The sequence below is a fragment of the Quercus lobata genome, chromosome 3, assembly GCF_001633185.2.
Source record: "Quercus lobata isolate SW786 chromosome 3, ValleyOak3.0 Primary Assembly, whole genome shotgun sequence".
Lineage (NCBI taxonomy): Eukaryota > Viridiplantae > Streptophyta > Magnoliopsida > Fagales > Fagaceae > Quercus > Quercus lobata.
In genome coordinates, this window is record NC_044906.1 from 71,731,245 (window position 1) to 71,759,012 (window position 27,768).

A 27,768-nucleotide genomic window follows, 5' to 3' on the forward strand; every position below is an offset into this window, starting at 1 on the left:
TTAGATGCTAAACACACCTATTGAATTCTACAAAATGGAATAAAATATTTTAAATTCAGATGCTAAACACACCTATTGAATTCTACAAAATGGAATAAAATATTTTAAATTCAGATGCTAAATGTGTTCACTTTTAATCATGATTGCCTATAGCATAATGAACACAAAAGATTGATTTCATAGACAGAAGTAGTGACTCACCACCAAATTTAGGAAGGTCATCTTCTTGCTTCTTGCTTCATGCTTCTTGTTTTTAAATTTTAAATTATAAAGTTCTACAATAAAAAGATCAGGTGCGAAATTTGTGTTGGATAAAATACAATAAATCAACATACTAAATTTGATGTTTAGGCTCTGCTGGATAAAACATTCCCAATTGTTGAATATGAGTAGTCACAATGCTGCTCTTTAACTTAGTTTGCTCTCTCTCTCTCTTTGCTGATTGCCGCCAATCTAAAAACCACCAAAAAAAAACCCCTATATGGGAACACTCTTGCATATGCAAGTCTCATCAAAAAAGAAAAGAAAAGAAAAGCAATCTATATATCAATTCCAAGAAACAAAGAGGGAGTGGAAAATCAACCTCCACCGAGGAGTGGAACGCAAAGATACTAATGAGGTTTAATATTTGTGTTGGTTCTGTAAAGGGAGGTTTGAATGCAAGAAGAAAAGAAAAAAATCAGGGTTTATGTTTGTGTTGGTGCCATTCAGAGTTCTTATGCAAGAAAGGAAGAAACCCTAAAAGTTTTTTTTTTTTTTTTTTTAACTTAAAAAAAATATTAATGAGGTGTAAATTTGTTGAAATTTTTGTTATAGAATTTTAGTTGAAGTAGAATTTCAAGCTCTTAAAACATATATCTAATAGAGTTTTATTTAAACTAAACTATTGTAATACTTGATAAGATAATTACACGTTGAAGAGAAATAATAAATATATAAGATATAAAACCTAAAATAAAAAGAATCTAAAATAAAAAGAAAAAGAAAATAGCAATGATGTTGAAAATTGTGGGAGTTTAAGAGGTTTCGATTTTATATAATAATAATAATAATAATAACTAGCCTCTGAGCACGCGCGCTTTCTATTTTTTAGGTAAAGATTAATAATTTGCATTTATTATAATTTGGGATTTCCACTTTTTTCAATCACAAAAAAAATATATATAATAATAATAATAATACATGGGGTGAGTTTTGTAAATTTGAGGAGTTTTAAAACTAACAAAAGAGTGATTCTATTTTGTAGGGAGTTAGAGAGTAGAAGTAGGAATTTAAATTAACGTAAAAGTAGGAGTTTATTAGAAATAGGAAGGTATTTTAACGTAAAAATAGGAATTTATTATTTTTGTCAATTTACTATTTTAACCCCATTTTTAAGTTTTAGGTAGGGGTATTTTTGACAGTAAAAAAAATAATAACTAACTTTCTTTTGTCAATTTATTATTTTAACCCCATTTTTAAGTTGTTGGTTAATTAATTTAGGAGTATTTTTGACAGAAAAAAAAGTAATAACTAACTTTCTGAATCCTTTTAATATATACAGATAAACATTTACTTTCCCTACTTGGTAACATGCTTGTAATAATGCTATATCACCTAGGTATTACAATACAATATGTTGATAGAGCCGACAAATCAAAAAAAGAAATGTAGGATAAAAAAAATTAAGCTGTTGATTTTCTCCTCTTCAGACACATTCCTAGATAACTCTTGCAGGAAGTTCCCAAGCAGCCTTTGATCCAAAAACATATTAGGTGCACGTTTGGTTCAGCGTTTTTAGTAGGTCTCATGCACTGTTCACGGGACCCGTAAGTATTTTTTTAAGCAAAAACAACTTCAAAACTAGATCTCACAATACTATTCACACATTTAAAAATTATTTTGTTACGGTGTTTTCAGTTTTCAGCAATAAACGGTATCTAAACAGATCCTAGGTCTCTATAGGAAAGAATCATTAAGTAAAGCTTGCATACACAACACCCCACACCAACACACACACACAAGAGAGAGGGAAAGACCTTTTCCCCAAAGAAAATTTTTGTATCATCAGCTACGGCCTCGATGAATTTAAGCTCAAGAAATTGCGGTGTCAGCTTCAACTTGTTTACTTCAGCTTCCTTCAGTACACTATAAATGTAGAGAGAGCAATATCATTAGTCATTTCTATAATACCATATTCATATCTTTTAAACTGAAAAGTGAATCAAGCTTTTACTGGTAGAAATATGCATCAGCCAAACTCTTTTTCCAAGCCATGTATATCTGGTTCTCAATTTCTTGCTGCTTCCTGGCACTATCCTTTTCCATCAACTGCTGTTCCATGAGGATCTTACTCACATTTGCAATCTTCTCAGCTTCACTAATAGCCTTTTTCTTACTTGTCTCTGCCTCTTTCTCAACCACCCTCTGTTTCTCAATAGCAATTAAGACCTAACAAAGTAACATCAACATAAAACATAGAATGATGCACTCTATTAACTTCAAAGGCTTACTATTATCCAATATGTTTTTCATTGACTGGGTGTGGGTGCAAACAAATGCATGTATAAAGTTTGGATATAAGCAACAAAAAAAGGATTGTAATATTGAATGCTCATAGGACCAAGGCTAACTGTTTTCAAGGGTAAACTCAATGTTCAGGCCATAATTTCAAATAATAAACATACATTAAAATAACATTTAATTTGTAAAGAATCTGCAAATTAAGAATCATATTGTGGGTGGGTCTGCGTGTGTATTTGCTTTGCTTAACTAACAGAGGAAAACAAAAGAAAGTAAAAGGACCTTCTCTCATATTCAGGAAAAAGAAACTGAACCTTAGTGCGTTCCTCTTCCATTTGTTCAAAATTGCGTCTTATGCTTTCCGGGATGGTTGGCTTTGTAACACGAACACTCATGATTTCAATACCTGGAGCATATTGTGTGCAGTCACCTTGGAGAGCATCTTTCATCTTTTCGCCAATCTGTGAGAGTTACAAGCTTTGTCAATATAGCATGAAATAAATAGATAGAAAAGGATTTGATAACCACTACACTAGCTCATGGTACCATAATGTTACACAACTATATGAAGTATAAGGAACTCCTTAATAATGCTGGCAACTTAACACCAACATAGATTCCTGAAGAGAAATAATCCTTGGAAATCAACACAGCACTACTAAGTTAAGATTGTTCAAATATAAGTTAAAGATTTCAATACGTTAAACAATCTATCAGATTAAACAACTAAAGCAGAAGAAGAAAAGTACACTACTTTTATCAGAACTCGTAAGACTTCGTATACTGTAAAGCTAAATTGGAAGCTCCCAAAATATTTTCATTTATGGCTTTAAAGGGTATGTTTTCTTTAGCATCCATACTTGATCAAAAACATCAATGTAGACTTGCTGAAGAGAGTGAGAGCTGCAGAACTGATTGATCTCATGAGGAATTTTGTCATATATCCACGTATAGTCATACTGCACCCCATAGTTCAGCAGAGTGTCATGCACATGGTCCTTGTGAAGCCGGTGAACAACCTGAAAAGGCATTATAATCAGTGCATATAAGCTGAGCATTTCAAACCTTAGACCACTTGTAATTTGTAAACCATAATGTTAATAAAGAGCAACATCTAGTAGCTGTACCTCTATCTTCTCAAAGTTGATCATGAAACCTCCTTTTGTACCACAGGGAATATCCCTAACCTGCAATTATACTCACATGAAAGATTTAAGCATTAGACTGACAAGATGAAATTCCTCAATTTTCATCACATCAAATTTACCTGATCTGTCTGAAGGGTTACTTGAACAGGCTCATAATGGGTTATAAAAGGCAGCTTCAGATGAAAACCTGAAAATTAAGTGCATGCAGAAATTCCATAAGTTCTAGGAAAGCAACTACTGAATGAAAATCATAAAGAAGGGACCATAGTCAAACCTGGATCTGTAATCGTCTTTTGAAGGGCACCTCCTTTCCAGTAAACCCCAACATAGCCTTCTGGAACTTGGTGCAGAATGGACAAACCATTCCTAATAGTTGATGGTGATTGATTCATCATCTGTAAAATTTATATTCATGTCAGAGATTTTCAAACTCAAATAAAATGATATAAACACTAATTCCAGTGGCTGAGGTTCAGAACAATTCTAAAATTTTATACAAGCTAGCATATAGTAAGTAAATTTTATAGTCACTCCATAAAGAAACACTAATCCACTATTTTCCTTTTTCAGGTATGCCTCCTTGGCAGCAGCAAATCACAAAACCAGGCTGGGCAGCCAAGATCAACATAATTAGTTTTAATTGTTTTTAGTTTGGTTAACTCTTTTGTTCAAAAAACTTATTCAAAGTGGGAACTAAATACATTCCCATATCTTCAAAGTGGTTCTTTAAAAATCATGCCCTCCAAATTAAAATTTTAAATTTTGGTGTTTTCAAATGCATACAAAGTTGACATTTTCACAAGCTGCATGTTAACAAAAACTGGTTTTGATTCTAGACAAACTAGATTAATAGTCTCATTTTCAGTTCAGCTTGTATCAAACTAAACAAGCTTTGTAATTTGCCAAACATCCCTAAAAACATTCAGGCAACACAATTACGTACAAATCCTGAAATACCATTGAAGAAATTTACAATGCCAAGAGATTGATACAAAATAGCAATAGCAACACGGATTTTATGAAAAATAATAAAAGCTTAATTGACCTATGATTTAAACGAACAACAACAATAACAACAAGTCTTTAATCTCAAATTTTGTGGTAAGCTATGGATTCTCAACATGTTAGTTAGCTTTGGCCACAGGAAGTCATTTTCCTCTGTTCTTTTTTATAACCTAATAGATATTCTACAATCACACAATACTTCGCTTTCCTTTAACTATGATTATAACTAAGATAGAAATTAATCTAAGAAGCATGGCCACTGACATAACATGGTACACAACAATTCTTGAATAGTTATGTTTACTTCTAGTTTTCAGACTAAATAACAACCATCAAAATCTTTAAAAACATATCTAAAACATATTAACAAATTATATATTTTTTCCTCCTGACTAGTCATAGTTTGACGTGTATCTGAATATATGCATGTTCACTCTCATAACATGTGAATCCCACCTACAACTATACAAGAACCACACACAGTGAGATAGATGATACATATATCCAAAGAAGAGATTTTGAAGTAAATATGTTTCTTAGCTTAGAAGAATATATGATGAAGCATCTATTCAATTATTAAACAACAAGAATAATACCATGGCGAAACAAACACTATTCAAATATATACCATGTCGAAGATGGCGATAAAGGATAAGAAGACTACGAGAATAGCAGAGAAACCATTGCCACCGCCACCGCCACGGCGGCCGCCTTGAGGAGGCTGTGGAGTTACGGGTCTCGGTTGATTTGAATCCATAAATGGCGGTTGGTTATTGCAGTGTCAGTCCGACAAGCAGGTTAGAATTTGGGGTATTTAAAAGCCCCAATAGCCGGACTTGCAAAATCATCCCATTGCAAAAAAATTTACAATCTTTTTATAAGATGGTACTGTAGCAGTATGTAGCAGTATTGTATAATAAAAATTAGTTTTTTATTTGTCTATGCTTCTTCTCTCTCCTCTCTCTCTCTCTCTCTCATTTCATTTCACTTTCTCTCTCCAATTTCTCTCTACTTCGTTCTGCTCTCTCCTCTTCAAACCCGAAGCCCATTCAATCTCAGCACTTACTTCCTCTCTATCTCAGATCAGCTTGCTATGGATTCCGATGGGTTTGTTATGGATTCCGATGGGGTTGCTATGGATTTGTGGGTTTCTGTGTTGATCTGGGCGTGAGGGTTATGGGTTGATCTGGGCATGGTGGTGGGTTTGGATCGGCGTGAGGGCTGGGTTTGCTGGTGATGGCTCCGATGGGTTTGAATCGGAGCTCCGATGGCGCCGACAGTGATTTTTTTAAATGGGTTGATCGTTGAGTTTGATGGTTTGATGGTTTTTTTTTTTTAATGTAGTTTTGGTTTTGGTTTGATGGTGGTGGCGTTGTTTGATGGTGGTTTAATTTGGTTTTGGTTTGACGGTGGTTTAACGGTGGTGGCGTTAAACCCATGAGAGACCTTGCTGATTTTTTTTTTTTTCTTTTTTTTTTTTTTATCTGTTCTTGTGCTGGAGGTTGAGGGAGAGAGACCAAAAGGAAGAGAGAGAGAGAGAGAGAGAGAGAGGGAAAAAAAATATTTAAATAAACTGGAAAAAAAAATAGAGTTTGATTTTTTTTTTGATAAGTAGAGTTTGAATGTTAAATGGATTAAAAAATAGTATGATATAATTGATAAAATAATTTTTTAGAATAAAATAGTAAAATGGGATATATTAAATAGGGCTTTCCAAAAAAAAGAATAGTAAAATAGTTTGGGATAACAATTTTTGTTGTGACTTGTGAATATTCTTATAGAAAGAAGGATGCTATAACAAGAAGTCTTCCTACATGAATAACACAAATACTCAAATACCTAGGAAAATATTTGAGTTCTAATTTTTTTTTTTTTTATAACACAAATATTAGGCTATTACATAAAACAAATTTTATATAAGAGTGGCTCTAAAGATGAGGGTATAAGGTTTTTTTTATCACGAATGAATATTATGAGGTCTCTTATGAATTATTTAGTCAACATTTTAATGATTACTTTATATTTTTTTAAATAACACTTTTTTGGTATTTATTTTTAATTCTTATTTTATTTATCATCTAATCCTTTGATTACCTTAATTTGCATGAAAATTTTTTTATAAGAATTTTACTTAAGAATTTAATTTGAAAAGTAATTATATTTTTTTTAAATATATATGGCACATAAATTTATTTTTAATTTTTTTATGTCTACTATATTTATTTAATTTTAATTCTTAATTCTTAATTTAAGAAATTACCTTATTTAATTTTTTTTTTTTTTGCAATATCTCTTATCTCAAAAAATATTTTTTTTATTGAAAAGGTAAAATTGTATTAATTAAATGGACAAAAAGTAAGAGGGGCTCCTGATGCAACGCAGTGCTACACAAACTAGCCTGGCATACAGGACAAAGGAGGACAGCAAAGACATCATTACACTCACCCCCCACACAAATTGTGTCCGTTGGTTAGCCACCGACCTCCTGATAGGTGTACAGAAGGGACGTAGCCCCGCGTAGGATAATCTTAGATTTTGCAAAGAGCCAAAAATGAATTTTCTTGATTGCGATGATGAAAAGCTTTCAGAAAGATACGAAGAGATTATGCTGCAAGCTGGCAATTGGCAAATAAATTCCTATATAAATTTCTTTCCAGTTTCCAATTGACTCCACTTCATTTCAAGAAAATTATATAAAACCGCTACGAATTTGTGCATAATTGCACATTTTAACTCATAATTGAACATGTAATATTATTTAATTTGTTTTCTTAAAACATCTGTTAACAATAATTAATTTATATTAATTTTATGTCACGTGTTTTATTTAATTTTTAATTTTGTGTTAATTGAATTTTTGAGTATAAAAATTAAAGAGTCCAAATCCAATTAGATTTTAAATTGAATTTTGATTAGAATCTAATTTTCCTCCACGTGTCTATTTATTTTTTAAAATTTTTATGACAAATGAATAATTTGGTGGAAAAATTGAAGGGTCTAAATAAGAAACTATTACATATTTTAGATATATATGGTTTAAAAAAAGTGTAAGCCTCATAAAAAAAAAATATATATATATAAGCTAATACTATGTATAATTTAAATCTCTTCTTAAAAAAATGTATAATTGTGATTGTCTTTAATTGTATCCGTGCATATGTATGAGGCTACACACTAATTCTAGTTAATACATCATTTGCACATCATTAGAGCACTAGCAATCGGGTTTCTATCCCAGTCACTATTTTACCATCTAAAAAGTTACTTTATCTATTATACCAACCTATTTTTATTTTACAATACACTCTACATCTCTATTTTTATTCTTACATGCAACCCAATAAATTAATATAAATTACCTAATAAAATAATAATAATAAATTTATTTCACTTTCCTCTCTCATCTTTCTCTTTCCTCTCTTCCTCAGTCTCTATCTTTCTGGTTTGTATCTGTCTCTCCAACAAACCAGTAGCAACCACCACCCCACCACCACATGCACCCCAGCAACCACCACCAACAACAACAAAAAAAACCCACCCAAAACACCAATTCGGCCACCAAAACACCAACCCACAACCACCCAAACACCAAACCACCATTGATCTGACCACCCAAACACAAATTCAGCCAACCCAAACACAGCCAACACAATGACAGATAAGGACATCTCATGATAGATCCAACCATGTGGGCTTGTCACTTGTGGAACCCAAGAGTTGAGAGGATGAGAGAGTGGGAGGAACTCTTAATATTCAGAGTTTGGCCACCCAACCAAAACCCACGACCATGCCACCACCGTGCCACAACCATTGGACCACCCCACAACCTAGCAAAAACCCATGCCACAAAACACACAACCCACAAACCTCATGTCACCACTGCCACGACCATGCCACCACCTTGATGCCACCATCGAGAGAGATTGGCAACAAAGGAGAAGAGAGAGAAGTATGATAGCATTTCTGCATTTGGGAAAGAGAGAGGGAGAAAGAGTATGTGGCGTGCATGATTGAAGAGAGAGAGAAATAGTGAGAGTCAGATGAGAGAGAGAGAGAGGTGGGAGAATAAAATATTAATTTTAAGTGCAACCTTATTGTTCACAAGATGTAAAAACTTTTGGGTTTACAAACCCAGATGGAGTATGGTTTTAAGGGTTTGGGAGGTAAAATAGCAATTGGGAGAGTTTTTACACCCTAAATGCTAATGCTGTTATTATTGTTTTCTTGAATTTTTATGTTCCCCTCCCACCCTAACAACTTGAAAAGTTGAAATGAACAATTTCATCGTCAATTCTCTCCTTCCCCTTGAGATGATATATTTTATTGTATAAATTTAACTTTGTGAATTTAAGTGCACAGTGTTATCTAATTCACTTTCTTTTTTTCTTTTTCTTTTTTTTTTTTTTAAATTTTTTGATAGTTTAGAGAGGGGGAATTTAAACCTTAAATATTTTTGTTTGATAGTTGAAAATTCATTAATGGTACATTTGACTTAATTCCGCACCAAGCAAGTATATGAAGACAAAGAAATAAACACCCCCATTAGCTCATAATGATCAAATTTTATTTAGTCTTGTTTCTATTATTTAAATCATGTATCTCCCTCACTTGTAGTGATTTATCATTCACTAAAAAAAGATTCCCTAATCCAATAAGAATGGTTGGTTGTTACTTATCTTCAATTGGTACACGCAAGAAATAAGCCAATTTAGCAGCTTTTTGCTCAATTTCTTGTGGAGTCAAATTCTCCTCAATACTAGTCAAAGGAATAGTGTCATGGCCTCTGATTTCCATATAAAGGACATGACGAGCATAAATATGAAATTGTACACTACAAGCAAGAGCTAATAAAGAGACTCACAATCCAATAGAAAGACAGCTTTCTAGGAACCTCCAATGAAGAATTCTCTCATGAATTGCTAAGGATCTAATAAGTCTAGCATTGATTCCTTCATACGTGTCAATTGAACAAATGCGCCCATGATGACTAGAATAGATTTCTATTATTCGAAAATTAGTAGAGATAAGTTAAGATTCATCTTTAAGTATTACAAAACATCCTTTTTTTTTTCTTTCTTAAAAATGAAATAAGGGAATATTTTGTTAGAATGCAAGGAATATTTGACTCAAAATTCAAACACAAAAACCCCCCAAAATTGTGGAATTAATGAATGGAAAAACTCTCATTCACTATTTCGGCTCTTCTATAAACCGTTCTTGGAGAAGGAAGAGATATAAAATTTGTTCTATTATCAAAAAAATAACACCATGTTTATTTTAGATTTGTTCATTAACATTATTTTATATCAGAAAATGAACTAAATCAAATCCAAAAAAAAAAAAAATGATGGATCATCTTCCCCACTTTTCTTTCAACCACACTCCATCTCATGAATTAATTATTACTTTTCAAAACATTTCATTACTGTTCCAACAGATAGATAATTAAAAAGACCCTTTCCTTTTGTAAAAGGACAATTAACATCATGGAATCTTCGTGTATAATTTTCTATTATAATAAAAATATAAATAATTAAAGGAAAAGTTACGAAGGAATAACTGTTTGTGTGTGTGGTTGGATTGATTTTTTTATATAAATTTCTTCATTTATTAAAAGTGAGAAACAATACAATTATATCTAGATAAATTATGATTTAAATATATATATATATATATATATTGTAAGGACACAATTCTTTTGCGGCCCAATGATGATGTTGGGCTCGCACATGAAAGATCCCTCACAATATGATTTGTAGAGAGTGGGCTTGAAAAACTAGCCGTTGGTCACGGGACGATGTCCCGGTCTTGATTTTAGAGGATTCGTGCAGAAAAAGAAGTTGGGTTTGATCATTTAAGCCCTACAGCATTGCATCCGGCGGGGTTGGAATCCTCGGACTTGATCCGAGGATCATTAAGGTCTTACCCCGGTTACCCAACGGTGGGTTCTTTTCTGTGATGAGCATGTGTAGTTAAGGTGTTTTCACCCATGGAGTCCTTTTCCTGGAGGTCGAATGGCCTCCTTCCAGATTCACTTACTTTTTCTTTTATACTAGCCTGCGCTCGCTGTCCTTCGTCCATGTGTAGGGTCAACCTTTACAAGACTGACATTTGTCCCATCAGTTTAATCCCGGAATTGTTGGGGATGATTGATAAAGCTGAAGAATACGGCTCTGCTAGGCGAAGAGTCTTATCTGGGAAGGGTCATAAGGGTAATTTTCCCAAGATATTTTAGGTCTCTTTTCAAGTTTAGTCCTATACCAGTTGTACCCCTTTTTTCCGGTGGGATTTTGGATCTGCCGAGGACTGAACTGTCCTCGGCTGTATTCCAAAACTGTCTTGTGCTCTATGTTATCGGGCTTGGGCCATAGCTCTCCTCGGCTAGGGCCTTCGGATTCTCCACGGGCAAATGGGTCTGGCCCATAAATTATTGGGCCCCACATATATATATATATATATATATATATATATATATATAATAGCAAAAAAAATAATTAAAGAGAAAACTATTTCAAATGCACGGGGTCCATAATTTTATTTATTTTCAAAATGGTTAAAAATCACTACTCTAGATAAATTATGGTTTAAAAATATATATATATTAGCAAAAAAAGATAATTAGAGAGAAAACTATTTCAAACGCATGGGGCCCATAATTTTATCTATTTTCGAAATGGTTAAAAATCACTACTCTAGATAAATTATGGTTTAAAAAATATATATTAGCAAAAAAAGATAATTAGAAGACTATTTCAAACGCACGGGGTCCATAATTTTATTTAATTTTGAAATGGTTTAAAATCACTACTCTACAATGCTGCAACCCCCCTTAGACCACATGCAGTACAGCTTGGACTAACATGTCAGTCAGTCAGTGTAAGCTCAATGATTGAAAACACATGCAAATAATTAATTAAAAGGGGTCTAATGATTTGCCGGCCTTATGTGATCCATCACAATTAGATCATGGGTTTAAGTCTCTTAACAATATGATCAAAATGCGTGAGAAGAAACATTGCGTGCACCAAATAAGAAATTAATCGTTTCTCAAAAAAAAAATAAAAATAAAAATAATAACACAGTGTTTCTGTGTTTGGTAATAGTGAGAGAAGAGGAAATTTCAGCACGAGAGAGAGAGAGAGAGAGAGAGAGAGAGAGGAGAAGATATGAGGATTGGCCAAGAAAGGAAAAAAGGAATGATTTTATATATTTTTTTAGTATGTCAGTTAGGATATGAAAGGAGAAAAAGAAAAGTGGAAAGGAAAAAAAAGTTTTATATTCCCTTGTTTGATTTGCATGGAGAAGAAAAAAAAAATTACAATAGGAGAAAAATTATTTGAATTTTGAACTTTTCTATTAGAAATATCAAGAGATGACAATTGAGTTATAAAACTTTTAGAATAACCCACGTTTCAAATAATAATGGATAAAAATAGGTGTTTACCAAAATGCCGAAAAATGTATATTAATTTTCATTTTTTCTTTACTTTCCCTTCAATCAAACAAAGAAGTTGCTTTCCTTTCCTCCCATTGTTTTCCTTCTTTCCACTTGCATCTTAATAATAACACACTCTAGTGTGAACAGAAACTAGGATTCTTTCTAGAGACTTTTACTATAAAGATTATATATATATATATATATATATTATATTTAATAAGATGTATAGTGTCACGTTTTTTGAATTTTTAGTTGATGTAAAACTAAATATATCTTTTAATTAAGTGGTAATATTTAATTTAAGTCTATTATAAAATATGATCAAAATGTGCAAGAGGGGACATTGCGCATATGAATTAATAAACTGATCATATATAAGAGGGTGGACGGTGGACACCAGCTAAGATCTTCTCTATATGCATCTATGTCATAGTAGAGATTTTTTTTTCTTAGTATTTTAATAAAATATACGGTGTCACATTATTTAAAATTACCTTTTGAAAAAAATTGTTACTTAAAATTTTAAGTGATGTAACAGTGAACACACTTTGAGACTTGTAATATATTTAATTCAAATATTTTTAACAATGTTATCAAAATGTATGAGAGGAGACATTACGAACACAAATTAATAAAATGATATATATATATATATATATATATTTATTTATTTATTTATTTATATAAGGGTTGACACAAAGTAGGATATTCTATTTCACTATAAATATATTTAACTTTTTATTTATATATATTAGTTTAAATAATGTTACGTTATTCAAAATTTTAAGTAACATAATATTAAATATATTTTTAAATTTAAAATATGAGATAGATGTATTTGAAAAGAAATGATTTTTTTTTTTCCAAACACACCCGGCCACCATATTCAGAGAAAATTGATGATATTTCAAAGACTCAAAACTCAAAAGGGATAGCTCCTGGTTTGGGGACCCATTCCTGTGGAAAAATCTCCAACTTCTTTGTATTCAAATGTATCTTTTGCTGATGTATAATCTTGTCCTTGTGCTCGTGCCCATCACTTTCAAGTAAAAGAAAATCTTATTACGTTGAGCCTTTTTTTCAAAGATTCAAATAAAAAATGCTCTTGGACTAGGACCCATTCCTGCATGTGGTCTTTGACTATCTCCCACTTCTTGTAATGTAAAAGAATAAAAGATACCACTTGCTGATGCCAAATTCTTGTTCTTTAGCGAGGCAATTTGGTCAGGAAAAGCAAAGAAAGATTGAATAGTCAGAGCTGTGTTCACCAAAAAATGGTCTCTGACTCTCTGAGTTAGACACTGCATCAAATGTATTCGGAATGATTACTGTTTAATAATGAGAATGGACTGATGGAGTATATTTTAGTGATAGCATTGTAATTTGAAACACTTAACAATTAACGCAATTCATTATTAGTATTTTATTGCGTTTAATTTCATACGGCGCTAACCAGTGTGGTGTAATTCTTATCTTATTTATTTTATTTCGTAATGATTTTGTAATTCTTATCTACATTGGCATAAACTACAGTGTGGTGTAACTACAATTTTGGGAGAGTTGAGTGGTTTCAAAGCTTTGAGATGTGCTTCAATGAGTGTGTTGTGCCCGTAACAATAGTTATATCAAGACTTTGATAATATATCCCTGGTATTATCCTATTAATTACGTGACATATGATCGATAAGTCTACATATCAGAGACTCCATTTTTTAATAAAAAAAAAAAGTATAAAAAATAAAAAACCTATACCAGCAATCTTACTCAAATTTTAAATTTAATTACAACTTTACTCAAATTCTCACTGGCATAATGTAGTATACTCTCACACTATTTGTTTATACTTTAAAGAAACTGTCACACCTCCCTACTTCTATTTTTTTTTTATTAATATTTGGGATAAACACTTAACATGGCTTACATTATTATATTACGTTTAAATTCATTAGGCAAAAGGAGAGCAACCACATCAGCTCGTGCAAATTTTCTGTCTATTTTACAAGAAAAAACCTACCTTTTCTATTTTACACATCCACTTTTACAAAACACTCACATCAGTTTATCTATTCTACACATTTATTTAATAAAATATTCATTCTTTTTACATTTTTTATTATTTTATTCCCTCTCCTCTCTGGCACAAACTCATCACTTCGTCTTCTCTGTCCACACCCATACCCAGCCAACCACCCTTCAACAAAATCCGGCCACTGATTCACCGATCTTCCACAACAACAATCACAACAACAACGACACAACAACAATGATTCACCGATCTTCCATAACAACAACGACACAATCACAACAACTTTGACCCGCTCGCCCTCCATGTCCGATCGATTCTCTGTCACTGTCTCCGTTTCCAAACGGATTGTTAGATTGAAGAGGCTGATCGGCGTTCCCAACTCACTCGCCGCCCAAACTCGCCGATCGGACTCAGTCCGTGTCGCGTAAGATCGCCGTCGAGCTATCGTCTTCGAAGCCTAAGATTTTGAAGAAGAAGGAGAAGCTGATCGGCTTTGCAGAGTTGAGATGAGAGAAAAGTGATGAAATGAGAAAGAGAGAAAAGAAATTAATAAAATAATTATAAACGAGCTACAGTACCCGTGTAAATATACATGGGTACTGTAGCTCATGGAAATATATACACAGTTTTACACATTTTTACACCCATTGATGTAGGTGTTTTTTTGTTCAAAATGTGTAAAATTTATACTGTAGTTCTATTTTAGAAGACTTTAGATGATCTGATGTGAATGCTCAACTAACTAGGTTTTTTTCAATATGGAACTCAACTTAACAAGTTTTTAATTTTTTTTTTTAATCAATAAAATCGAATAGATCCCATGGTCAAATATTTTCGTTGTAATTAATATTTGATTATTTTATTAAACCTAATGCCATCTCTTTAATATAATGCGCGTCCAACCTGCTCTACAATTGCTTGACCTGTTATATATCTAAATAAAACTCCCTAGCTTTTAAAAAAAAAAAAAAAAAAAAAAAAACTCCCTACCTTTTTGGAGATTTTTTTATGACCAAAATGTAAAATTCATCTTCTATATCTTATTAGAATTCATTTAAGTCTTTTAACTTTGTTTTCGTTCATTTCAGTCTTCTAAATTTCAAGTTTATTTCATTATGACTTCTCCATCAACTTCTATTAAATGTACCGTTAATTATCTAAATTTTGTAATTTTTTGTCTTCAAATTTTTTAAATTAAAAAAAATTAATGATGATTGAAAAATATTTTCCATAATTTTTTTATAAAAAATTTAATAAAAGTTGACAGAAAGACCTTAATTGAATAAACTTGGTTGAAATGAATTATAATGAAACTTTGAGGATGAGTTTTGCATTTTAACCTATTTTTGTTATACTTTTTCCAACTCATTTTTTTTTCCAGATATTTTGTTGATATCTTCAATATGTGAGCCTATATATTTATTGAGATATATTATGAATTTTAGTTAACTTAATCGGTAAAGTTTTTTATCGTGGAATAAGTGATCTATATTTGAACTCCGTCTACACTAAAATTGAGTAGTGTCTTGTCCTAATAAGAAAGAGTAATCATTATTATAAAGTGGACACCATAAGTTGAAATTTTATCATATTTATAAAAAATATTTAGATATCGACTTTAAGCCCTTTAGCCTAAGATGGACTCATTTGAACTCTCGTACAATCGTATTAGAATTTAGAACTCACCCTCCTCAAGTAACGAATCTCACTCATGCAATATGATCAATAATGAACTGAACAGAGCACCAATACATTAATGTAAGGACGCGATTCGTGGCGGACCGTAACAGTGTCGGGTTCGCACGTGAAAAGGCCCCCAACAATATCATTTGTAGAGCGTGGGTTTGGAGGGCTAGGCCTTGATCGATAGGAGGTGGGTTTTTCGCGGTGTCTGTACAAGTTTAAGTTTTCCTACACCTCTGGAGTCTTTCTCCTGGAGGTGGGCTGGGAAACTCTGGTTTTTGGCCATTTTTTCCAACCCCCTCCCTAGATTACTTATTTTTCCTTTTATACTAGCCTGCGTCCACTGTCCTTCGTCCACGTATAGGGTCAACATTTCCAAGACTGATACTTGTCCCATCAGTCTAATCCCAGAATTGTGGGGGATGATTGATAAGGCTGGAGGATACGGCTCTGCTAGATGCAGAGTTTTATCTGGAAAGGGTCATAAGGGTAACTTTCCCAAGATATTTTAGGTCTCTTTTCAAGTTTAGTCCAATTCCAATTTTACCCCTTTATTCCGGTAGGATTTTGGATCTGCCGAGGACTGAACTATCCTCGGCTGTATTCCAAAACAGTTTTGTGCTCCGTGTTTATCGGGCTTGGGCCATAGCTTTCCTCGGCTTGGGCCTTCGGACTCTCCACGAGCAAATGGGCCTGGCCCATAGATTATTGGGCCCCACAATAGCCCCTCAAAACCCGGCTGTCCAACCTCTTGGTTGGAAAGGGGGGTTTTGGTGATGCCGAACCTCTTCCTACGGCCCAATCAATTTGGCCTATTAATAATGCTGGCGGCTCTTCATCCGTCCAAGAAATGCACCGGTCTATGAGACAGTTTTTTGTTTTCGCGCTTGATGCGTTCTTATCGTTTGGGTATCCAAAACGCACTTTTAATGACCACTATTTACGAGACTGCTTTAATTCGGTGGTTTGTTTTGATGGGGTGGAGAAACGGAACCGGCATGTTCGTGTTGGCAGATTCCTTTGGATATCTGAACCTATTAAATGTCTCCCGCTCCCCCCTCAGTATAAGAAGGAAGGGCGGAGGTTATTGTTTTCGTAAATAATTCCTTCTCATCTTTCTGAGATTTGAAATATTTGGCCTCCCCCAGGGTTCATTTTACCGAAGGGTTTACGCACTAAATCGTGATACACTTTACCATAACGACGAGCGATGCGAGAGCCAAAACCCTTTTATAAACGCCATGTTCCAATAAAGCTCATTACGGCTCAATCGGGACAGGGGTGGCGAAGACTCAAAATCAACCTCACCCTCCTTTCAGTCAAAATCCGAAGCAGGGACTCGTCACGTCAAACTTTCGGCGTGACTGAGTCGAGAACACCCATCATCAGTACCAACCGCTCTCCTATGAGCATACCTAGTATGGCTCCAGTGTGTTGGGAGTCAGGATCGAGGCAGGGACTAAGTGTCTCTACTTCTTCCCCTCTTCCTTCACTGGGGCTATTCTCCGTCTCCTTTTCTTAGTCTTCCCAGCACCAGTTCCACCCTGGTGCTTTCACTTCTCCCTCTTTTGCTCCTTTTTCTTTCCTTTCATCTCTTCTCTCTTCTTCTCCTCCTTCTTTACTCATGTCCTCCATCTTCTTCATTCATCTCCTCCATCTTCTTCATTGATTTCTTCCTTACTATTTCCTTCTCCGCCATTTCCTCCCAAAGAAGGTTCTTATCATAATATGAGCGGTATTGAGGCAAAGATTGGAGAGACTTTGAAGACGAGTTTAAAAGATGCCTGGGAGTTTACTTATCTATACTACGGATGTAACCGTCGCTTAGGCAGTTCACATTTTGCATAGGCTCGTTCGAGCCCCTCTTTGTACATTGTAATAGTTTTTCGTATTAATAAAAATCGTTGTTATTTTATTTCGCATGTTTTGTCTCTATGCCTTTTTTTTTTTTTGGATCTACAAACGCTGCTCGGCACAATAATATAGCATCTAAATCAATGACGACTAAAACCAAAAGATTTGATAATAAAAAGATGTTACCATAACTTTAATAGAAATGCTTGGCATAATAAGGCCGATCAGTGAAGAGTCATACTTACCCCATGCTAGCCGAGGAGAAAAACGAAGGCTTGATGTCATGTATGGAACAACCATTTGAAGATATATCACCCACCAAATGAGCGGCCTTCTAATATGACTAAGTGCTGGGCCGTTCCACTCCCTTCCTTACACCTTAACTGGCCTTAACCTTTTATGGTGTTCAAGCCGTGGATGAGGTGACTTGACATTCTTACCAAGTAACCCATCTTACGAGATTCAAACCTTGTCTTATCCAAGTATTTGGTTTCCCCATTGGCTGGGATCCGAGGACCATACAAGGCCTTGGTTCTGTCCAAAACTTGTAATTTTTATAATTCTTTGTACTTGGTTTCCCCATAGGCTTGAGTCCGAGGACCATACAAGGCCTTGGTTCTGTCCAAAACTTGTAATTTTTATAATTCTTTGTACTTGGTTTCCCCATAGGCTTGAGTCCGAGGACCATACAAGGCCTTGGTTCTGTCCAAAACTTGTAATTTTTATAATTTTTTGTACTTGGTTTCCCCATAGGCTTGAGTCCGAGGACCATGCAAGGCCTTGGTTCTGTCCCTGGGCCCCTATGTTAAACGGGCCTGGGCCGCGAATTTACTGGGCCCACAAATTAAGAGGTGTCTCCATAACCTTTGATCACGCGGTACCTTTTGGCGTCCCAGTGTTCGAGGTGCACCTTCTCGAGACTCCTTTAGCCTCAGGGTTGCAGACGACGTTGGAAATCGAGCCAGAGACGTTTTGTCTGTAGCGTTCCTTGGGACGCTGCGCGAATTAAATGCCACCGGTTTACTTCTGGGTATAAATGGGATAGGGGATCACTTCACTTGCACATGAACTCTCCCGTTCCCTTCAGAACTATATTTCTTCCATATCCGCGATCCCTCTTTCTAGTGCCACTGCCCCAAAGCAAGATGTTTGAGGCTTGGATAGGGACGAAAGGTCTCCGTACGCTTCAGAGGCACCGAATCCTCAAGGTGATATGGTATGGACAAGGATGGCACAGATTTAAGCCAGTCCTCCATCTTGAGGGGAGGAAGATGGTATTCCTCCTTCTTTTAATCAAAACCCGAAGCAGGTTCTGGTCATGCCAGATTTTTGGTATGTCAGAAAAAGGAATTTTCGCCATCAGCACTGTCTACTTTGTGGTAGGCAGATTTTTGCGGGGGCTTCCCAACTTCCGGCTCCCTGCACCTTTTCTGTAGATGGTGTTAGCCTGAGGTCAGGTTCTTTTGCTGCCTGAGTTACGGGCGTGCAAAAGCATGGAGGAGGAATAAGGTCTCGAGGCAGAAGCCAACCTCTCCTCTGAACTGCCTCCTCGGCTTTATCTTCACTCTCTTGTATTCTTCGTTACTCACGTAGTTAGCTTCGATGTAGGTTTTGTTTCAGCTTTCCATTGTACACTGTACTGTTCTTTTGTCTTAATAAAATATGGGTCTATTTCTCTATACATATCTTTCTTCTCCGTAACCACTACTTTATGCATGAATATTAAATATGAGCTTGCCCTTAATGATATTCTAGGCAGAGAAACGCCTTAACACAGATTCCTACTAGTTTAGACTTACAAATATTATCAAGCGTAACAAGATTAATCATCAATAAATTAAACTCCTGGAACTAACCGGGATAACGGCTAAGTGCTGCGCGATGCGTGCTAGAGCGATGTCCGAGTACGATAAACTCTAGGTAATTCGTCCAAGAGGGTAGCCGAGTAGCGAGGGGCTTTTGTTGCGCTTTTGGATAATTTGTTGCGCCGTATCGCATCAACCCCTTTGATATTGGGGGATCAGAGGGTAGACCGGGGAACCCACGCAATCAAGGTATTAACCCATCTGTTAACGCGGAGCTCTCTTCAGATGAATTTTGAGGTTTATGTGCCATAGTTTTTTTTTTAAAATAGTGGGTTCCCCATCCAGGTAGTTGGTTTCCCCTGAGGTTTGGGTCCGAGGACCATGCAATGTCTTGGTTCTGTCCAAAACCTAGTTTTCATTACATCCAGGTAGTTGGTTTCCCCTGAGGCTTGGGTCCGAGGACCATGTAATGCCTTGGTTCTGTCCAAAACCTAGTTTTCATTACATCCAGGTAGTTGGTTTCCCCTGAGGCTTGGGTCCGAGGACCATGCAATGCCTTGGTTCTGTCCAAAACCTAGTTTTCATTACATCCAGGTAGTTGGTTTCCCCTGAGGCTTGGGTCCGAGGACCATGCAATGCCTTGGTTCTGTCCAAAACCTAGTTTTCATTACATCCAGGTAGTTGGTTCCCCTGAGGCTTGGGTCCGAGAACTGCAATGCCTTGGTTCTGTCCAAAACCTAGTTTTCATTACATCCAGGTAGTTGGTTTCCCCTGAGGCTTGAGTCCGGTGGACTATGCAATGCCTTGGTTCTGTCCAAAACCTAGTTTTCATTACATCCAGGTAGTTGGTTTCCCCTGAGGCTTGAGTCCGGTGGACTATGCAATGCCTTGGTTCTGTCCAAAACCTAGTTTTCATTACATCTAGGTAGTTGGTTTCCCCTGAGGCTTGGGTCCGAGGACCATGCAATGCCTTGGTTCTGTCCAAAACCTAGTTTTCATTACATCCAGGTAGTTGGTTTCCCCTGAGGCTTGAGTCCGGTGGACTATGCAATGCCTTGGTTCTGTCCAAAACCTAGTTTTCATTACATCCAGGTAGTTGGTTTCCCCTGAGGCTTGGGTCCGAGGACCATGCAATGCCTTGGTTCTGTCCAAAACCTAGTTTTCATTACATCCAGGTAGTTGGTTTCCCCTGAGGCTTGAGTCCGGTGGACTATGCAATGCCTTGGTTCTGTCCAAAACCTAGTTTTCATTACATCCAGGTAGTTGGTTTCCCCTGAGGCTTGGGTCCGAGGACCATGCAATGCCTTGGTTCTGTCCAAAACCTAGTTTTCCCTTTGTGCAGGATCTTGGCTTTAGGGGAGTTAGCTCCTCACCCAAGCTCCTAATCAAGAAACGTAGTTCCTAACAGAACTTTATGCTAGAACCCTATAACCAACGGTTAGATATAACGAAGAAACTCTATCAACCCACTTCCTATACCAACGCACAAGCCCTCCCCACAGACGGCGCCAATTGTAAGGACGCGATTCGTGGCGGACCGTAACAGTGTCGGGTTCGCACGTGAAAAGACCCCCAACAATATCATTTGTAGAGCGTGGGTTTGGAGGGCTAGGCCTTGATCGATAGGAGGTGGGTTTTTCGCGGTGTCCGTACAAGTTTAAGTTTTCCTACACCTCTGGAGTCTTTCTCCTGGAGGTGGGCTGGGAAGCTCTGGTTTCTGGCCATTTTTCCCAACCCCCTTCCTAGATTACTTATTTTTCCTTTTATACTAGCCTGCGTCCACTGTCCTTCGTCCACGTATAGGGTCAACATTTCCAAGACTGATACTTGTCCCATCAGTCTAATCCCAGAATTGTGGGGGATGATTGATAAGGCTGGAGGATACGGCTCTGCTAGATGCAGAGTCTTATCTGGAAATGGTCATAAGGGTAACTTTCCCAAGATATTTTAGGTCTCTTTTCAAGTTTAGTCCAATTCCAATTTTACCCCTTTATTCCGGTAGGATTTTGGATCTGCCGAGGACTGAACTATCCTCGGCTGTATTCCAAAACAGTTTTGTGCTCCGTGTTTATCGGGCTTGGGCCATAGCTCTCCTCGGCTTGGGCCTTCAGACTCTCCACGAGCAAATGGGCCTGGCCCATAGATTATTGGGCCCCACAATTAATATGACCCATCTCCAATATCCAGCCTCAACCACCACCCATATTGACTTAGCCTAATCTTCATAAGCAAACATAACTCTCCTAGAGGTTAGGTCCAATATCAAGGAATCTCACCCACGATGATAACAAACAAATCTCCTCAAAAGTAATAGCCCTTTATGCACTAACAAACTCTCCTCCCTTCAACATTAATTGCACCTCACTCACCTTCAATCACATCAAATACGATTGAACTTATCCCTCGATTGCAGTTTGAGAAACATCGTCTTAAGGCACATCCCATCGATCGACCAAAGGAAGTAGCTCTAACCTCCAGGCATATTTAAAAACCCAATTTTAAGGTATGATTTACATTAAAAAAAAAAAAAAAAAGAATTTCACACCTTCTATATAAAGGGCAAAGCTTGGGTCTAATGTTAAGTTACACTAAATCTATCAAGATGGTGACACGTGCCATCATCCCAACGGCTCCAATGTACGCAAGCTAAATCTCTATATAAAAACCTATTAGTCCCACTAGCTAGAGTATGAAACTCGTTCCCTGAGAATAGAACATTATCTTGGATATTACCAAATATATATATATATATATATATATGGTCATTGACATGGTCATCATAGTACCCTTGGTCAGCCCAAGCCCAAGTGCCCAACCCTAAGTCCAGCCTAAGTTTTTCTTTCTTTTGTTGCACCAGCGGGACAATTAGGCAATGGGGAACATGTTCAATTAAGTGAGGCTATTTTGCCAAAGGCCTTGTAGCTGAATTGACACATTCCCATGTACAAAGTGCTTGGGGGTCGAGAGGGGAAAGGGTTCGACCTGCGGGGTTAGCAGCATGTTGTAATTATTTCTAAAAAAAGAAAAGAAAAGTGAGGCCATCTCTTTTTGTGGTTCCATTTGATGTTTCTATTTATATCCCCGTATACACCTCTTTTATCTTCTTTTTTTGAGAAGAAAAAAATATAATAAAAAATCTTCAAGAATGAACTAATGAAATTATTAAATATATAAGATGTGAATTTATTACACTGTTTTCTTTTTTCAGGTATGCCTCCCCGACAGCAGCAATTACCAATAAGTAAAGGAATGTTGCAAATCACAAAACCAGGAAAGGCAGCTAAGAACAACATAACTAGTTTTAATAGTTTGGTTACTCTGTTGTTCAAAAAACTTATTCAAAGTGGGAACTAAGTACATTCCCATATCTTCAAAGTGGTTCTTTAAAAATCATGCGCTGCAAATTAAATTTTTAAATTTTGGTGTTTTCACATGCATACAAATTCGACATTTTCACAAGCTGCATATTAAGTAAAACTGGTTTTGATTCTAGACAAACTGGATTAACAGTCTCATTTTCAATTCAGCTTGTATCAAACTAAACAAGCTTTGTAATTTGCCAAACATCCCTAAAAACATTCATGCAACACAATTACAAATAAAGTAATTTAGAGATAACCCTGCAACCCCAAGTGCATACTCAGTGCCACAATGTAAATTCCTTTTAAGTTTAATTTTTTTTTAAATGTTGATAATTAAATGACAATGAACTTTAGAACCACAGCTTGTAATGCAAGGTGAAATGGACAGAGTAAAAGTCCTGTGTCTTACTCTTACTATGTTCTATTTTATGCTCCACCATTTGTAATCAACCACGTCCCTTTTTCTCTTTATAAAGTAATCAACTTTTAAAATGGGGAATGAAAAAAAAAAATTAGATGGATAACATATTGCAGTTAGTGGAGTATAAAGTGGAAGACTAAGAATAGGATAGAGCATTTTTTTTTTTTTTTTTTTGCAATAGAACAATGTTGAAGCATTTCTACTAGAAGGTATAAGCTTTTATTCACTATGATGCACCTCTGTAATAATCATGTAATGACAATATTGATGCATGTTGAACCTGACTTGCAACAATGCAAGTCCTCACAGAACAAATACTACCATCACCATAAAGGGAAACAAATACTAGAATTAGTCTTGAGTCACATTTTTATACCAAAACAATTTAATGAATTCTAAGTCACATATTACGTACAGATCCTGAAATACTATTGAAGAAATTAAACTATGATTTCAACTAACAACAACAATAACAACAAGTCTTAATCTCAAATTTTGTGGTAGGTTATGGATTCTCAACATATTAGTTAGCTTTGGCTGCATGAATTATTTTTGTCTGTTCTATTCTATATGAAGTCATTTTTCTCTATTCTATTTTATAATCTAATAGATATTCTACAATCATAGAATATTTCGCTTCCCTTTAACTATGATTATAACTAAGATGGAAATTAATCTAAGAAGCATGGCCATTGACATAACATGGTACACAACAATTCTTGAATATTTATGTTTACTTCTGAATTTCAAATTATAGGAAAAAACTTAGGTACAGTACCTTAGGTGTTGTTCCTTAATTTCTTAAAATTCAACCATGTGGCTACTTAACTAAAAAATACACTTCCATCCCATGATAAAAAATCCACATGGTTGAATCTTAAGAGGGGAACCTAAGGAACAACACTTAAGTATTGTATCTAAATCTTGCACTTCAACTAAATAACATCCATCAAAATCTTTAAAAACATATCTATGTTTTTAACCTAAGAAGCATGGCCATTGACACAACATAGTACACAACAATTCTTGAATATTTATGTTTACTTCTAGATTTTAGACTATAGGACAAACTTAAGAATAGTACCTTAGGTGCTGTATCTTAAGTTCTCATCTTAAGATTCAGCCATGTGGTTATTTAACTAAAAAATACACTTCCATTTCTTGAGAAAAAGTCCATATTGTTGAATCTTAAGAGGAGAACCTAAGAAACAGCTACTAAATACTGTACCTAAATGCTCAGACTAAATAACATCCATCAAAATCTTTAAAATCACATCTATAATCAAAAGAATTTTTCTTTTTACCAAATTATGTTTTTTCCTCCTCCTGACTTGTCATAGTTTGACATGTATCTGACTATATGTATGTTCAATCTCAGAACATGTGAATCCCACCTACAACTATACAAGAACCACACACAGTGAGAAAGATGATACTTATATCCAAAGAAGAGATTTTGAAGTAAATATGTTTCTTAGCTTAGAAGAATATATGATGAAGCATCTATTCAATCATTAAACAACAAGAATAGTACCATGGCGAAACAAACACTAATGAAATAAATAAAATCAAAGAGAGATTGCGATGGACTGGTAATGGTGGTGAGGGTGCAGTAAAGAACAAAGCAGTGGCGGTGGAATATTTATAGTTTGATAATACCATGACGAAGATGGCGATAAAGGATAAGAAGACTGCGAGAATAGCAGAGAAACCATTGCCACCACCACCGCGGCCGCCTTGAGGAGGCTGTGGAGTTACGGGTCTCGGTTGATTTGAATCCATAATGGCGGTTGGTTATTGTAGTGTTAGTCCGTCAAGCAGGTTAGAATTGGGGTATTTAATATTTATAGGGTTTTTTTTTTTTTTTTGACAGCTTTTTTTTTTTTTTTTTTAAGCGTGGAATATGAGCAAAGCGTAATGTTAATTTAAATATTTTTTTTTTAAAAAAAAAAAGGGGAGAGAAGAAGCTCAAGAAATGCAGAAGGATGCAATAACAAGAAGTCTTCCACCGTTAACAGAGTTATAGTCTACAATTAAATTTGTTGCTAAATTTTGTTTAAAATTTAATTATATAGGGCCTAAAAAAATTTAGGGTGATCACAAAACTTTTTTAAAAATAAAAAATTTTTAAAATTTATGCACAATAATTATTTGTTTTTTCCAGGTTAGGGTGGTCCTGTGACCACCCTAACTCTACTTAGAGTTAGAGATGCCCTAGATGAATAACAGAAACATTCAAATATTCTTGGAAAATGTTAGAGTTTCAATTTTTTTTATAACACAAACATTAGGTTATTATGTGGAAGAATCCTATGAGAGTGGCTCCAAGACGAGACAACAGTTTTCGTACTAGGAGTGTATTTGGATACTACTTATTTACTGAAAATTAAAAACTTATTGCTATGCATGTTTTTTGTGTTTTTGGTTAGGTAGTGAACAGTATCGTGAGACCCAGCCAAAAACATAAACGCTAGAAACGTTGGTATCCAAACTCACGCTAGAAATGGTATGAGGTCTTAGGAATCACTTAGTCAATCCCTTGGTGCTTGTCTTACATTTTTGAAATATATAACACTTTTATTTATTTATTTTTAATTCTTATTTTATTAATCATCTAATCCTTTGATTACCTTAACTTACATGAGAGTTTTTTTAGAAGAATTCTACATGAGAATTTAATTTGAAAAGTAATAATGTGGGGCCGAAGAAAGTGTAGCCCCGGCCCAGACCCAGTTTATCTTAAGGACCACAGCCCAAGCCGAGGAGGGCCACTGCCGAGGACGACCTCCTCCTCGACACTTCATTAAATGCCCAAAGAAAGGAACAAGCCGAGTGTAGCGGGCAGGGTCAGGAAAAAAGCAGCCAACACAGTAACACGGAATTCAGCGTCTAACAAACCCATGCCTATGTCCATACGCCTTTCCAGCAGCTCCCAACCACTCTAGGTATGGGTCGACTGGACAGACCTGCACCCCAAAGGTAGAAATCAACACGTGGACACAAAAAAGGGGGATAGGACCCCAGTATAAAAGGCGAAACAAACAAAGATGAGGGGGGCTGGCCACCAGAGAGTTTTGGCTAGGAAGGCCAAGCTCGCCCATGTAGTGTTCCTCGCAGGAACTACGATTAAAACCATTCACTTATGCCCAAACCATACCTTTAAAGCCCACTCTCTACAAATGATATTGTGGGAGGCCTTTTTACGTACGAGTCCAATTTTATCTTGGAGTTGTTACAAATTGTGCCCCTACAATTGGCGCCGTCTGTGGGGAGGTTTGTGTCTTGGCATAGGCGACGGTGTGAGACAATGCCCTTGTCATTTTCTACCAGCCAGTTACAGCGTGCTAACATAGAGCTTCGTTAAGGGCTATGATTCTTGACTAGGGGCTATAGTTTATAGCGTCAGCCATGCAGATGGGTCAAGGGGCTCGGCCGAGGATTCAATTCCCCTAAGCCAAAGCCCCATAGAAAGAAACTTACAAGTTTTGGACAGAACCAAGGCCTTGCATGGTCCTCGGACTCAAGTCTCTGGGGAAACCAACTACTTAGAAAGAAACTTACAAGTTTTGGACAGAACCAAGGCCTTGCATGGTCCTCGGACTCAAGCCTCTGGGGAAACCAACTACTTAGAAAGAAACTTACAAGTTTTGGACAGAACCAAGGTCTTACATGGTCCTCGGACTCAAGCCTCTGGGAAAACCAACTACTTAGAAAGAAACTTACAAGTTTTGGACAGAACCAAGGCCTTGCATGGTCCTCGGACTCAAGCCTTTAGGGAAACCAACTACTTAGAAAGAAACTTACAAGTTTTGGACAGAACCAAGGCCTTGCATGGTCCTCGGACTCAAGCCTCTGGGGAAACCAACTACTTAGAAAGAAACTTACAAGTTTTGGACAGAACCAAGGCCTTGCATGGTCCTCGGACTCAAGCCTCTGGGGAAACCAACTACTTAGAAAGAAACTTACAAGTTTTGGACAGAACCAAGGCCTTGCATGGTCCTCGGACTCAAGCCTCTGGGGAAACCAACTACTTAGAAGGAAACTTACAAGTTTTGGACAGAACCAAGGCCTTGCATGGTCCTCGGACTCAAGCCTCTGGGGAAACCAACTACTTAGAAGGAAACTTACAAGTTTTGGACAGAACCAAGGCCTTGCATGGTCCTCAGACTCAAGCCTCTGGGGAAACCAACTACTTAGAAAGAAACTTACAAGTTTTGGACAGAACCAAGACCTTGCATGGTCCTCGGACTCAAGCCTCTGGGAAAACCAACTACTTAGAAAGAAACTTACAAGTTTTGGACAGAACCAAGGCCTTGCATGGTCCTCGGACTCAAGTCTCTGGGGAAACCAATTACTTAGAAAGAAACTTACAAGTTTTGGACAGAACCAAGGCCTTGCATGGTCCTCGGACTCAAGCCTCTGGGAAAACCAACTACTTAGAAAGAAACTTACAAGTTTTGGACAGAACCAAGGCCTTGCATGGTCCTCGGACTCAAGCCTCTGGGGAAACCAACTACTTAGAGG

General features: G+C 36.0%; 1 protein-coding gene across 7 annotated transcripts; it reads right to left on the minus strand.

The window, feature by feature from the left end:
• Window positions 1-24,965, minus strand: LOC115978908 (erlin-1-like). 7 transcript variants are annotated; one of them, XM_031100819.1, is made up of 9 exons: window positions 5,284-5,583; window positions 3,925-4,045; window positions 3,770-3,837; window positions 3,630-3,689; window positions 3,363-3,521; window positions 2,817-2,963; window positions 2,216-2,430; window positions 2,019-2,127; window positions 1-453 (listed from the first exon to the last, which is right to left on the minus strand). In XM_031100819.1, the coding sequence occupies exons 1-9, from the start codon at window positions 5,410-5,412 to the stop codon at window positions 409-411; spliced, it is 1,053 nt and encodes a 350-aa protein (XP_030956679.1). In that variant the 5' UTR covers window positions 5,413-5,583; the 3' UTR covers window positions 1-408. The 7 variants fall into 7 exon arrangements, with proteins under 7 accessions (XP_030956679.1, XP_030956678.1, XP_030956676.1 ...); XM_031100818.1 differs by lacking the exon at window positions 1-453 and adding an exon at window positions 1,485-1,793 and having other exon boundaries at window positions 5,320-5,583; XM_031100816.1 differs by lacking the exon at window positions 1-453 and adding an exon at window positions 1,485-1,793.
• Window positions 24,966-27,768: the final 2,803 nt, after the last annotated feature.

Bases quoted from the DNA above. Each gene is read 5' to 3' on its own strand.
- LOC115978908 (XM_031100816.1), bottom strand. From the start codon at position 5,412: ATGGATTCAAATCAACCGAGACCCGTAACTCCACAGCCTCCTCAAGGC. The intron at 3,690-3,769 runs GTAAATTTGATG...GTATAATTGCAG, and splicing joins TAACCCTTCAGACAGATCAG to GTTAGGGATATTCCCTGTGG. The intron at 2,964-3,362 runs GTATGGATGCTA...TAACTCTCACAG, and splicing joins ACATTGATGTTTTTGATCAA to ATTGGCGAAAAGATGAAAGA.